Source organism: Oncorhynchus kisutch, linkage group LG3, assembly GCF_002021735.2.
Source record: "Oncorhynchus kisutch isolate 150728-3 linkage group LG3, Okis_V2, whole genome shotgun sequence".
NCBI lineage: Eukaryota > Metazoa > Chordata > Actinopteri > Salmoniformes > Salmonidae > Oncorhynchus > Oncorhynchus kisutch.
In genome coordinates this window covers 47,849,372-47,864,645 of record NC_034176.2, presented here as the reverse complement: position 1 = coordinate 47,864,645, position 15,274 = coordinate 47,849,372, and the positions used below count along the sequence as shown (strand labels likewise).

The 15,274-nt window shown below is 41.0% G+C and overlaps 1 protein-coding gene across 2 annotated transcripts in view; it reads left to right on the top strand.

Annotated features, from left to right (window-relative positions):
- rgs3b (regulator of G protein signaling 3b) overlaps positions 1-15,274 on the top strand; it is a 74,072-nt gene that overhangs the window by 56,599 nt on the left and 2,199 nt on the right. For both annotated transcript variants that reach the window (XM_020472334.2, XM_020472335.2), the window contains 4 exons: positions 5,052-5,122; positions 5,497-5,595; positions 6,107-6,168; positions 7,973-8,139. In XM_020472334.2, the coding sequence (XP_020327923.1) occupies positions 5,052-5,122; positions 5,497-5,595; positions 6,107-6,168; positions 7,973-8,139 (399 nt within the window). The remainder of the gene's footprint in view (positions 1-5,051; positions 5,123-5,496; positions 5,596-6,106; positions 6,169-7,972; positions 8,140-15,274) is intronic.

Sequence of the window (15,274 nt, the reverse complement as noted above, 5' to 3'; positions counted from 1 at the left end):
TTGAAACTTCAAGCACAAGTTTCAATTGGAAAAGCTGCCTTTGAATAACATCAAAAGCCAACTGTAAGTCCTGAAAAGCCTTAATATTAGCCTCAATATTAGCGCTAGAATAAATAATTGTCATCAGCATACAGATGTCGAGTCAACATTCTTCCTTATACAATTTATATACGGACCTAAAATTGAGCCCTGGGGAACTCTGTTTGTAAGCCTTCGAAACTCTGATTTAATACCCTCCTGAGCTACACACTGTCATCTGTCAGAAAGGTCATTTTGGAACCAATCCAATGCATCAACACTTAAACCAACCTTTTTTAGTCTATAAAACAGCAGGGCATGGCCAACAGTGTCGAAGGCCTTCGATAAGTCAATAAAAAGTGAAACAGTGATTTTTCTTGTCCTTTATTCTTTTCCAAAACTTTTTCCAGTGTAGACAGTTTATATATGGGACGATAGTTATCCAACTGTGACAGATCTCCACCCTTATGTAAAGACATGATACAGGCTGATTTTCAGACTTTTGGAATGGTATTACTCGCCAATGAAATATGCAATATGTCAGTGAGCGGGGCAGCAATGATCTCTGCACCATAAAAAAAAAAAAAGGGTTTAATTAATCCAGGCCAGCCACTTTCTTAATATCAATAGATTTGAGTTCCTTTACAACTTCTGAAAGCTCAATCTCGTAAAATTAAATAGATGAACCATAGACCGGCATGTGACATGTTTATTCACAGCCTCATTTGAGATGTTAGGAAGGAGATCATTATCAAATACATGCCCAGCTTTAGCAAAATGTTCATTAAACATGTCAAGCAGTTTATCATGGAATGACATTGACCTCATCCCATCAATAGATGATGCCTGGTTATTCTTTAAAGTGCCTTCCTCACCATCTTAAATAAGCATGCCCCATTCCAAAAATGTAGAACTAGGAAAAGATATAGTCCTTGATAGTCCACCCTCCACAGCAACCCTCCAAAGCCCCCACCATTTCTCTTTCACCCAAATCCAGAGAGCTGATGTTCTGAAAGAGCCAAATTGTTGCAACCCCTATCACTAGCCTGTTCAACCTCTCTTTCGTATCGTCTGAGATTCCCAAAGATTGGAAAGCTGCCGCGATCATCCCCCTCTTCGAAGGGGGTGACACTCTAGACCCAAACTGCTACAGACCTACAGTGCCTTGCGAAAGTATTTGGCCCCCTTGAACTTTGCGACCTTTTGCCACATTTCAGGCTTCAAACATAAAGATATAAAACTGTATTTTTTTGTGAAGAATCAACAACATGTGGGACACAATCATGAAGTGGAATGACATTTATTGGATATTTCAAACTTTTTTAACAAATCAAAAACTGAAATTGGGCGTGCAAAATTATTCAGCCCCCTTAAGTTAATACTTTGTAGCGCCACCTTTTGCTGCGATTACAGCTGTAAGTCGCTTGGGGTATGTCTCTATCAGTTTTGCACATCGAGAGACCGACATTTTTTTCCCATTCCTCCTTGCAAAACAGCTCGAGCTCAGTGAGGTTGGATGGAGAGCATTTGTGAACAGCAGTTTTCAGTTCTTTCCACAGATTCTCGATTGGATTCAGGTCTTTACTTTGACTTGGCCATTCTAACACCTGGATATGTTTATTTTTGAACCATTCCATTGTAGATTTTGCTTTATGTTTTGGATCATTGTCTTGTTGGAAGACAAATCTCCATCCCAGTCTCAGGTCTTTTGCAGACTCCATCAGGTTTTCTTCCAGAATGGTCCTGTATTTGGCTCCATCCATCTTCCCATCAATTTTAACCATCTTCCCTGTCCCTGCTGAAGAAAAGCAGGCCCAAACCATGATGCTGCCACCACCATGTTTGACAGTGGGGATGGTGTGTTCAGGGTGATGAGCTGTGTTGCTTTTACGCCAAACATAACGTTTTGCATTGTTGCCAAAAAGTTAAATTTTGGTTTCATCTGACCAGAGCACCTTCTTCCACATGTTTGGTGTGTCTCCCAGGTGGCTTGTGGCAAACTTTAAACGACACTTTTTATGGATATCTTTAAGAAATGGCTTTCTTCTTGCCACTCTTCCATAAAGGCCAGATTTGTGCAATATACGACTGATTGTTGTCCTATGGACAGAGTCTCCCACCTCGGCTGTAGATCTCTGCAGTTCATCCAGAGTGATCATGGGCCTCTTGGCTGCATCTCTGATCAGTCTTCTCCTTGTATGAGCTGAAAGTTTAGAGGGACGGCCAGGTCTTGGTAGATTTGCAGTGGTCTGATACTCCTTCCATTTCAATATTATCGCTTGCACAGTGCTCCTTGGGATGTTTAAAGCTTGGGAAATCTTTTTGTATCCAAATCCGGCTTTAAACTTCTTCACAACAGTATCTCGGACCTGCCTTTTGTGTTCCTTGTTCTTCATGATGCTCTCTGCACTTTTAACGGACCTCTGAGACTATCACAGTGCAGGTGCATTTATACGGAGACTTGATTACACACAGGTGGATTGTATTTATTATCATTAGTCATTTAGGTCAACATTGGATCATTCAGAGATCCTCACTGAACTTCTGGAGAGAGTTTGCTGCACTGAAAGTAAAGGGGCTGAATAATTTTGCACGCCCAATTTTTCAGTTTTTGATTTGTTAAAAAAGTTTGAAATATCCAATAAATGTCGTTCCACTTCATGATTGTGTCCCACTTGTTGTTGATTCTTCACAAAAAAATACAGTTTTATATCTTTATGTTTGAAGCCTGAAATGTGGCAAAAGGTCGCAAAGTTCAAGGGGTCCGAATACTTTCGCAAGGCACTGTATATCTATCCTACCCTGCCTTTCTAAGGTCTTCGAAAGCCAAGTTAACAAACAGATTACTGACCATTTTGAATCCCACCATACCTTCTCCGCTATGCAATCCGTTTTCAGAGCTGGTCATGGGTGCATCTCAGCCACACTCAAGGTCCTAAACGACATCATAACCGCCATTGATAAGAGACATTACTGTGCAGCAGTATTCATCGACCTGGCCAAGGCTTTCGACTCTGTCAATCACCGCACTCTTATTGGCAGACTCGACAGCCTTGGTTTCTCAAATGATCGCCTCCCCTGGTATAGCAACTACTTCTCAGATAGAGTTCAGTGTGTCAAATCGGAAGGCCTGTTGTCCGGACCTCTGGCAGTCTCTACGGGGGTGCCACAGGGTTCAATTCTCGGGCTGACTCTCTTCTCTGTATACATCAATGATGTCGCTCTTGCTGCTGGTGATTCTCTGATCCACCTCTACGCAGACGACACCATTGTCACGTTCTGACCTTAGTTCCTTTGTTTTGTCTTTGTTTTAGTATGGTCAGGGTGTGAGTTGGGGTGGGCAGTCTATGTTCTTTTTTCTATAATTTGGGATTTCTGTCTTTGGCCTGGTATGCTTCTCAGAGGCAGCTCTCAATCGTTGTTCCTGATTGAGAACCATACTTAGGTAGCCTGGTTTCACCTTTGAGTTGTGGGTGATTATACTTTCTGTTTAGTGTGTTTTGCACCTGACGGAGCTGTTTCGTGTCATTCTCTTTGTTATTTTTGTTTTAGTGTTCTGAGTTTATTAAAGATCATCATGAACACGTACCACGCTGTGCATTGGTCCTCCGATCCTTCCTACTACTTCCTACTAAGACGAGCGTGACAACCATTCTGTATACTTCTGGCCCCTCTTTGGACACTGTGTTAACTAACCTCCAGACGAGCTTCAAGGTGTCTGGTTAGACTGTAAACTCTGCTTTCAGACTCACATTAAGCATCTCCAATCCAAAATTAAATCTGGAATCGGTTTCCTATATCGTAACAAAGCATCCTTCACTTATGCTATCAAACATACCCTCGTAAAACTGACCATCCTACCGATCCTCGACTTCGGCGATGTCATCTATAAAATAGCCTCCAACACTCTACTCAACAAATTGGATGCAGTCTATCACAGTGCCATCCGTTTTGTCACCAAAGCCCCATACACTACCCACCACTGCGACCTGTACGCTCTCGTTGGTTGGCCCTCGCTTCATACTTGTTGCCAAACCCACTGGCTACAGGTTATCTACAAGTCTCTGCTAGGTAGCCCCGCCTTATCTCAGCTCACTGGTCACCATAGCAGCACCCACTCATAGCACGCGCTCCAGCAGGTATATCTCACTGGTCACCCACAAAGCCAATTCCTCCTTTGGTCACCTTTCCTTCCAGTTCTCTGCTGCCAATGACTGGAACGAACTGCAAAAATCACTGAAGCTGGAGACTCATATCTCCCTCACTAGCTTTAAGCACCAGCTATCAGAGCAGCTCACCGATCACTGCACCTGTACATAGCCCATCTATCTACCTACCTCATCCCGATATTGTATTTATTTATTTATTCATCTTGCTCCTTTGCACCCCAGTATCGCTACTTGCACATTTAATGGACAAAAAAAGTGCTTTTCTTTCAAAAACAAGGAAATGTCTAAGTGACCCCAAACAGCACAGTTAAAAATATATGGCAAATATAAATCAAACTGGATGGACACCAAAAATAGATGGGAGAAGTTGAGGATAGAGGATTAAAAACAAACAAAATACAGCCACGGTAAAATAGATTGTGTCCGTAAAATATATATATAGTATGTATAAGCTGAAAGTAGAGGCCTGTTGCTGTTCATTAGTTTACTTGAATTAGAGGAAGTGTAGTATGGTTAGTGGAAAATGATGAAGGAAAATATATTTTTTAAAGATGTATATATGGTGTTGAGATAATGGCAAGAGTGTGCAAAGGGTGGCTGGCTACATTGAAGAATCTCAAATATAAAATATATTTTGATTTAACAATTTTGTATACTACATGATTCCATGTGTTATTTCATAGTTTTCTTGCCTTCACTATTATTCTACAATGTAGAAAATAGTACAAATAAAGAAGAAACTCTGGAATGAGGTGTGTCCAAACTTTTGACTGGTACTGTACTTGCTCTCTTATTTTTCTCTGCCTTTCTCATGTTCTAACTCTCTCTAACTCTCTCTCTTTATGTTTCTTTCTTTCCTCCAAGGTATGCAGTGAATCCGACTGTAACTGTGAGTTTAAACATGGCTGCACGAAAAAGAAGAAATCCATGAACCTGTAAGTCCTGAAAAAATCCTATTTGACCTCCTCCTCTGTTTTCTTCTCTGTTCTTCAGCAGATGCAGACTCAATCACAATCATTACCAAATGTTGCTATGCTCAAATATTTCTATCATGATATAACTACTCTCATTTTCATTCCCAAAATGATCTCTCCTCATTTTGGAGCAAGAACTGTGGAGACTAGAGACATTTGCTTTTTCATTTAAAAACAAATCTGATTTATCTTCTTTTTGATTTACCTAGAATGTTGTTGTTTCATCCAAACCTTTTTCATTTTCTTCAAGCTGGTTATTTAGCAGCATCATAGAATCTCCTAGCTAGCTAGACTCCATGGGTTATACTCATAATAAAAATATATGTTTTCCACAGGGCCAAAGACATGAAAAATCGCTTGACTTTCTTGAGGAAGAACGATTTCCATGGCAGCAACCCAACAAACGGGCTGGAGAAAGTCCTGAAGTCAGTCAAGTAAGAGCCTCCTTGTAAAGAACACTCTAGATATGAGTTTCCCCTAGTTACAGATCTAGGACCAGCTTCCCCTCGTCCAATCCTGTCCTTAACCATTAGTGGTGGAAATGCATAACTGACCCAAGATCATCGTCTAGGGGCAACTTCACTGTAAAGCACACTCCATCCACTGGTGCATCCCAAGACCTCAGAAGAGGATACTGTAACTCAAACTGACTTCATACACTAGTCATTTGAAAAGCATTACAGTAACAAACCAACACCTGTCGATCAGTTTATGGTCAGCATGTCATGTTTTTGCAATGAGAGAACAGTTACTGTCACCGTTTTCCTCAATCACCTCAACTCCGTGCTGCTCACAGTAGGAAATACATTTAATCATAGTCAGATTATAATGATAAACACTTACAGTACCAGAGGCACAGTGTGAGAGAAGGGTTTTTCTTTGAAAAGCTCACACACAATAATACGAAACGTGATGTCCTTTGTCTTTCTGTGCTGTCATTTTTAGGCCCTCGCCAGAGGAGGCCCTAAAGTGGGGGGAATGCTTTGATACGCTGCTGGCTCACAAATGTACGTTTTTCAACGCACTAAGATCCTAATGTCTTTATTTTTTATTTATAAGGTGCTACACATAGTATTTTTTATTGTAATTTCAGAAAATGTCCATAATGTATTTGCCGCTAATAGTGGAATGATAGTATTTCACAGTATTACTTCCCCGCCAGTGTTGTGATTGGCTGTGATATTTGCCTGTTGGTTGCCAGAAAGATGTTCTGACTTTGTGGCTGTGCTATCTGGTGGCAATAGCTCTGTCATTTCCTGGTTCCTAGCGATTTAGATGGTACAATGATTCCCTACACTATTCAGTGCTTGTTTTCTCACATAAATTGAAATTGAGCGAAGTGTAGAATTTTAGCAAGCAGAAAATGAGAGCTTTCCACTAGATAACACAGCCACAATGTCAGAACCGCTTTCCCATTTTGGCAACAGATGCCTGTCATCAATAGACGAATATCTCAGCCAATGATCAAGTTTGCAGACAACACAACAGTGGTAGGCTTGATTACCAACAACGACGAGACAGCCTGCAGGGAGGAGGTGAGGGCCCTTGGAGTGTGGTGTCAGGAAAATAACCTCTTACTCAATGTCAGCAAAACAAAAGAGATGATCGTGGACTTCAGGGAACAGCAAAGGGAGCACCACTGTATCCACATCGACAGGACAGCAGTGGAGAAGGTGGAAAGTTTTAAGTTCCTATCACCGACAAACTGAAATGGTCCACGCACACAGTGTGGTGAAGAAGGTGCAACAGCACCTCTTCAACCTCAGGAGGGTGAAAAAATGTGGCTTGTCCCAGAAAACCCTGACTAGTGCACAATCGAGAGCATCCTGTCGTGCCGTATCACTGCCTGGTACTGTAACTGTACCGCCCACAACAGCAGGGCTCTCCAGAGGGTGGTGCGGTCTGCACAACACATCACCGGGAGGAAACTACCTGCCCACCAGGACACCTACAACACCCAAAAAAGATAATCAAGGACAACAACCACCAACCGAGCCACTGCCTGTTCACCCCGCTTCCATCCAGAAGGCGAGGTACATCAAAGCTGGGACAGAGAGATTGAAAAACAGCTTCTATCTCAAGGCCATCAGATTGTTAAACAGCCATCACTAGCACCGAGAGGCGGCTGCCTACCAACAGACTTGATATCATTGGCCACTTTAATAAATGGAACACTAGTCACTTTAATAATGCCACTTTAAGAATGTTTACATATCTCACATTACTTATGTCATGTATATACTGTATCCAACACTATCTATGGCATCTTAGCCGCTCTTGTCGCTCACTGCTCATCTATATTTTATATATTCTTATCCCATTTCCTTTACTAGATTGTGTGTATTAGGTTTTGTTGTGGAATTGTTAGATATTACCTGTTAGATACTGCTGCACTGTCGGATCTAGAAGCTTAAGCTTTTCACTACACTCGCAATAATACCTGCTAACCATGTGTATGTGACCAATCAAATTTGATTTGATTACAAAACTGTAAGTAATACTGTGAAACACTATCATCCCACTATTAGTGCCAGATACGTTATGGACATTTTCTGAAATATAATGCAAAAATGCATGTGCATCACCTTTAACTTTTGTTTAGGCTTTTGTTTAGGCAATGTATATTTTCCAAGGGAGCCATACAAAAAATACCTTGGTCTCAAAATGACTGAATGAATGAATTTGACCATTTTGAAATATACAATTGCAATGTAAATACAGCCAGCATAAGAACACAGTCAACAGACTTATTTCCATTGTGGTCCTGTATGTTGATACATACTATATAATATGATATATTGTCTTGGACAGATGGAGTGGCAGTCTTCCAAAGGTTCCTGCAGACAGAGTTCAGTGAGGAGAACTTGGACTTCTGGTTGGCCTGTGAGAAGTACAGGAAAATCAAATCCCAGTTCAAAATGGCCTCCCGAGCAAAACAAATCTTCTCAGAATACATGTCCATACAGTCCTGTAAAGAGGTAAAGCCAATACACAGTACACACACCATGGTTCATCTTTAGAGTAATAATTTAGTGATGCTGCTACTATTTGAGCAGTGCGTTTTTGTGAGAAAGTGTGTTGCCCCTAGGTGCTGATCTTGGGTCAGTTTGTCCAGTGATTATTTATTTATACTATATATATATATATATATATATATTATATTATAATTTATAATATATTATATTATATTATATTATATTATTATATATATTATATTATATATTATATTATATTATATATATATATATATTATATTAAATTATATTATATTATATATATATATATATATATATATATATATATATTATATTATATTATATATTATATATATATTATATAGTACATTCGGAATATTCAGACCCCATGATTTCATTATTCAGTATTCAGACCCCATGATATATATATATAGTACATTCGGAGTATTCAGACCCCATGATTTTTTCCCCACATTTTGTTACGTTACAGCCTTATTCTAAAATTGATTAAATTGTTTTTTTTTCCTACACATTTTACCCCATAATGACAAAGCAAAAAACGGTTTTTAAGTTATTAAAAATAAATAGCTGAAACATCACATTTACACAAGTATTCAGACCCTTTACTCAGTACATTGTTGAAGCACCTTTGGCAGCGATTGCAGCCTCGAGTCTTCTTGACTGCTACAAGCTTGGCACTCCATTGTTCGGGAGCATCGCTGCACAGCTATTTTTAGGTCTCTCCAGAGATGTTCGATTGGGTTCAAGTCCGGGCTCTGGCTGGGCCACTCAAGGGCATTCAGAGGCTTGTCCCGAAGCTACTCCTGCGTTGTCTAAGCTGTGTGCTTAGGGTCGTTTCCTGTTGGAAGGTTAACCTTCGCCAGACCAGAGAATCTTGTTTCTCCATGGTCAGAGTCTTTAGGTGCCTTTTAGCAAACTCCAAGCGGGCTGTCATGTGCCTTTTACTGAGGAGTGGCTTCTGTCTGGCCACTCTACAATAAAGGCCTGATTGGTGAAGTGCTGCAGAGATGGTCATCTTTCTGGAAGATTCTCCCATCGCCACAGAGGAACTCTGGAGCTCTGTCAGAGTGACCATCTGGTTCTTGGTCACCTCCCTTCCAAATCATGTCCCATCGCCACAGAGGAACTCTGGAGCTCTTTCAGAGTGACCATCTGGTTCTTGGTCACCTCCCTTCCAAATCATGTCCAATCAATTGAATTTGCCACAGGTGGACTCGAATCAAGTTGTAGATACATCTCATGGATGATCAATGGAAGCAGGATGTACCTGAGCTAAATTTCAAGTCTCATAGCAAAGGGTCTGAATGCTTAGGTAAATAAGGTATGTGTTAAAAAAATACATATACATTTCTAGAATCTGTTTTTGCTTTGTAATTGTGGGGTATTGTGTGTAGATCGAAAAGGAAAAATATTTATTTAATCCATTTTAGAATAGGGTTGTTACGTAACTATGATTAAACTGGCTCTCATGAGGACCACCACAGGAAAGGAAGACCCAGAGTTACCTCTGCTGCAGAGGATAAATTCATGAGAGTTACCTGCACCTCAGATTGCAGCTCAAATAAATGTTTTGTGTTCAAGTAACAGACACATCAACATAAACTGTGGAAGGGACTGCGTGAATCAGGCCTTCATGGTCGAAATGCTGTAAAGAAACTACTACTGAAGGACACCAATAAGAAGAATAGACTTGCTTGGGCCAAGAAACACTAGAAATGGACATTACACCGGTGGAAATCTGTCCTTTGGTCCGATGAGTCCAAATTTGAGATTTTTGGTTCCAACCGTCGTGTCTTTGCGAGATGTAGAGTAGGTGAACGGATGATCTCTGCATGTGGGCTTCCCGCCGTGAAGCAAGGAGGTGGTGTGATAGTGTTGGGGTGCTTTGCTGGTGACACTATGTGATTTATTTAGAATTCAAGGCACACTTAACCAGCATGGCTACCACAACATTCTGCCGCGATACGCCATTCCATTAGGTTTGTGCTTAGTGGGACAAGGACCCAAAACACACCTCTAGGCTGTGTAAGGGCTATTTGACCAGGAAGGAGAGTGATGGTGCTCCATCAGATGACCTGGCCTCCACAATCACCTGACCTCAACCCAAATGAGATGGTTTGGGATGAGTTGGACCACAGTGTGAAGAAAAAGCAGCCAACAAGTGCTCAGCATTATGTGGGAACTACTTCGACTGTTGGACAATCATTCCTCATGAAGCAGGTTGAGAGAATGCCAAGAGTTTGCAAAGCTGTCATCAAGGCAAAGGATGGCTACTTTGAAGAATCTCAAATATAAAATATATTATTTTACTACTTTTTTGGTTACTACATGATTCCATATGTGTTACTTCATGGTTTGTCTTAACTATTATCCTACAATGTAGAAAATAGTAAAAATATAGAAAAACTCTTGAATGAGTAGGTGTGTTTAAACTTTTAGCTGGTACTGTATATATACACCTACTATCGGTTTTGATTCAGAAAATGTTTTCCACCTATTATTTCATATTATTTTTGGCTGACTGCAAACAGCAGATGTGGCTAACAACTGCGCATGTGCACTCTCATGAGGCAAACTCTTGCAGGGTGACTACACAGCTCGCATCGAGTGCGCGAGCGCTGCAATTTAAAAAAAGAATATATATATTATTCAATTATTGCACCCACACTGCTCACGCGCGCCAACAAACATCTGCGTTGCCAAGGGCTAAAATAGAAGTCAGTTCTATTTGTGACGCAGATCATGCTGCAAGTCTTGCCTCTCACATCTCCTCATTGGTTTATAGAAGCAGGTACCCACGTGCCATTTCCTCATTGGTTATACCCACGTGGGTGACTGAAAGACGAACGAGGTCGGTGGCGATAATGCACCTAATTTATGAAAGTTGCCAATCGCAATAGTCCAAAGAAAAAGCCTTGGGAGGAGAGATGACTAGAAACGATTCGGTTGACCGTTTTTATGTGTGGATTAAATGTTGGAGTAGAGGACCTTATGCATTTCAGGTAAAATAACAACTCAATGTTTATATTCCAGGGCAAATGAGCTAGCAATTGCAAACTAGCTAGCTAAATTGCCATTAATACTTTTTGACCTGTCCCCAAATGAATGTAATTGGTTCAGAGTTTTTTATATTTTAACATGCGTGTCGTGATCGCGTTTGGTGTGGGGGGACAAATAAATGTGCGCACGCGCAGCCGGTTTAGTTTCCGTGTGAGTTTTATGGGGAGAAGGAGCTGGCGCAAAAGTTAAAACCAGTTAGCCTGAAGTTATTTCTGAAAAGTGAAAATCCGAAGATGGTATCAAGAGCTCTATCAAGAAATCTAGGGAAGAAGACCCAAAATGTCACTGTTTCGTAGATGGCTCGTAGCAATGAAAAAAAACTGTAAATTCTATGTAAACACTCCTACAGCCAATCTAAATGTGTGTAATAGCCTTGCACTTCATTGACTACGAAAGAGATATACAAAAAAAACACACAACTCAGACAACGGTTCCTTCTCTATTCTGCATTGTTGTATTCGGCACATTTGACAAATAACATTTGATTTGTATTCCCATCGACTGGATATGGTACCGTGCCAAAATACAGAGGCGCTTATGAGAAAAGTGTCAAAGCGAGCATCTGGTGGTTGGTAATCTAATCATTGCAGTTTGAGTTGATCTTATTTGTGTTGTAACCATTGCACTGTATAATCTAGATATGGCCTGGGCGCTCTACCGGTTAGCATGTGTGGCCTGTCTTTATGACAAGGGGTTTGAAGAGATGAGACAGGAATTGTCACCTAACACTGCAGAATAGACAGATTAAAATGTAAGGTTGTTGCATTTTAATTACTTGTCTACTCACTTATTTCATAATCAGAATCTCCAATGTCTGATGTGTGTTGTGCAAGCCATGGTTTATTTTCATTTAACATTTCTTGCTTTTAACAACTGTATAGATCATGTTTTAGGGAAGACCTAGATGCAGACAGTGTCAAAGTAACAAACGTTTATTACTCGAACAGGGGGCAGGCAAAAAACGACAGGTCAAGTCAAGAAGGGCAGGCAGAGGTCAGTAATCCAGAAAGGTACCGGATGGGGGGCAGAATGGTCAAAACTGGGAAACAAGAACTAGGAAAAAGACAGGAGCAAGAGGGAAACCGCTGGTAAGCTTGACGAACGAAACGAACTGGCAATAGACAAACAAAGAACACAGGTTTTACACAGGGGATAATGAGGGGAGACAAGCACAAAGACGGGTGTGACAGTTTTGCAATGCGTGAACTACATGGCCCCAGGTAGGCCTATTTGGTTGCATGTAGTCTGTTCTATTGTGTATTCGTAACCTCCACCTCCCCTGACGATAGCGGCCATGAGTATCCTAACAATATAATTACTTTTAGCCCCATGGCCATAAAAAACAAACATTCATTAGAGATTACAAACATGGTATCACATTATACTTGTGTTAGGATGGAAGTTTTGCTTTGTCAATACACAAGAATAATAATTTGGCAATAACCCATACTATACCAACTGTCAATTCCTTTCACGTTTACAATTTTATATATAACAGACTACCATTGTGTCACAAATAACTGAGAGGTCAATGACCCCAACTCACTCGCCGATTCTGGCCTCAAAGAACCCATGTGAGTTGATGTTGTCAACTGTATATTTTCACACCTTTTCCTGATGTGTTGCCTAGCCATGGCGTATTAGCATGACAACATGTCAGGCAACTGTATAGCCAACTGACATTTACTCCTGAGGTACTGACCTGTTGCACCATCTACAACCGCTGTGATTATTATGTGACTATCCTGGTCATCTATAAATGTTTGAAAATCGTTTTAGAACAACCTGGCATAAATGGCAATGTACTCTTATCTCCACCCGGCACAGCCAGAAGAGGACTGGCAACCCCTCAGAGCCTTGTTCCTCTCAAGGTTTCTTCCTAGGTTCCTGCCTTTCTAGGGAGTTTTTCCTAGCCACCGTCCATCTACATATGCATTGCTTGCTGTTTGGGGTTTTAGGCTGGGTTTCTGTATAGCCCTTAATGCTGACGTAAAAAAGCTGTTATAAATACTTTTGATTGCGTGGAATAGCTTGGCCCAAGATCCACCTGGTGTGTTTATTTGTATTTATTTATTTTTCCAGTCACAGTACCTAACCTTTTTTTGCGAATGTATTAAAAATTAAAAACAGGTATTCAGACCTTTTGCTATGAGACTCGAAATCGAGCTCAATTGCATCCTGTTACCATTGATCATCCTTGAGATCCTTTCTACAACTTGGAGTCCACCTGTGGTCAATGCAATCGATTGGACATGATTTGGAAAGGCACCCACCTGTCTATATAGAGTCCCACAGTTGGCAGTGCATGTCAGAGCAAAAACCAAGCCATGTGGTTGAAGAAATTGTTTGTAGAGCTCAGAGAAAGGATTATGTCGAGGCACTAATCTGGGGAAGGGTACCAAAACATTTCTGCAGAATTGAAGTTCCAAGAACACAGTGGCCTCCATCATTCTTAAATAGAAGAAGTTTGGAACCCCCAAGACACTTCCTAGAGCTGGCCGACCGGGCAAACTGAGCAATCGGGGGAGAAAGGCCTTTCTCAGGTAGGTGACCAAGAATCCGATGGTCACTCTGATAGAGCTCCAGAGTTCCTCTGTGGAGATGTGAGAACTTTCCAGAAGGACAACAATATCTGCAGCATTCCACCAATCAGGCTTTTATGGCAGAGTGACAAGACGGAAGCTACTCCTCAGTAAAAGGGACATGAGAGCCCACTTGGATTTTTTTTTAAATGCACCTAAAGGACTCTCAGACCATGAGAAACAACATTCTCTGGTCTGATGAAACCAAACTCAAACCAAATTGAACTCTTTGGCCTGAATGCCAAGCATCACGTCTGGAAGAAAACTGGCACCATCCCTACGGTGAAGCATGGTGGTGGCAGCATCATGCTGTGGGGATGTTTTTCAGCAGCAGAGACTGGGTGACTAGTCAGGATCGAGGGAAAGTTGAAAGGAGCAAAGTATAGAGAGATCCTTGATGAAAACCTGCTCCAGAGCACTCAGGACCTCAGCCAAGACAATGCAGGAGTGGCTTCGGGAGTGGCCCAGCCAGACTGGACTTGAACCCGATCGAACATCTCTGGAGAGACATGGAAGTAGTTGTGCAACCAAAGGGGCTCAATACTTAAGTAATTGTGATATTTCAGTTTTTTTTATTTTGAATAAATTTGCAAACATAAAAAAAAAAACGTTTTTACTTTCATCACGGTGTATTGTTTGTAGATTGATTTTAAAAATGTAATCAATTTTAGAACAAGGTTGTAACAAAAGGTGTAAAAAGTCAAGGGATCTGAATACTTTTTGAATGCACTCTACCTGTAACTTCGACTATTCACAAGTCCTTGGATTCTTCCACTTCCTGAAAACCAGTGTAGACCCCATAAGGCGATAGATATTTGGCTCGGATGGCATTTACCACGCAGGATGGGACTGGAATCCGGACTCCTGGACCCAATGTCTTACCACAAGAGGACTTACCACGGAGGACACACCATAGTGCTTTCCAAGCAGCACGTTAAGATATGGGCAGCCCTTTTTGGCTTAGAAGCGAAAGAAACGCAAACATATTATAGGCGAGGTGCTGGCTAGCGGAGTAGAACACTTGAAAAATTAAAGGGAGAGCTGCACACTCTAGGAGCTCAGATGCAATAATTTAATAACCTAATAACCAATGTTTCGACAGACAAGATGTCTTCATCAGGGTATAAGGACAAACACTGAGTGGTGACTAGTTTATATAGTGTCAAAGGATACACACAGGTGTCTGTAATCATTGGCGGGTGTGGCCTGATATCATTGGTTAATTCTCAGATGTAAAAAATAACATACCAAAAACATGAAAGGATAGCATACGATCATAGATACAATTTGGCTACATAGGCCTACAAACATTTACAATTATCACTAGAATGGCTTCAGATCAAAGTCTACATTAACACCGAAGGGAGCAAGGGTCTTTAAATTAATTAAAGATCCAGGCAGCCTCTCATTTTAATAATAAATGGTCGAGGTCACCCCCTCTCCTAGGGAGGGTGACCTGTTCGATGCCGATATAA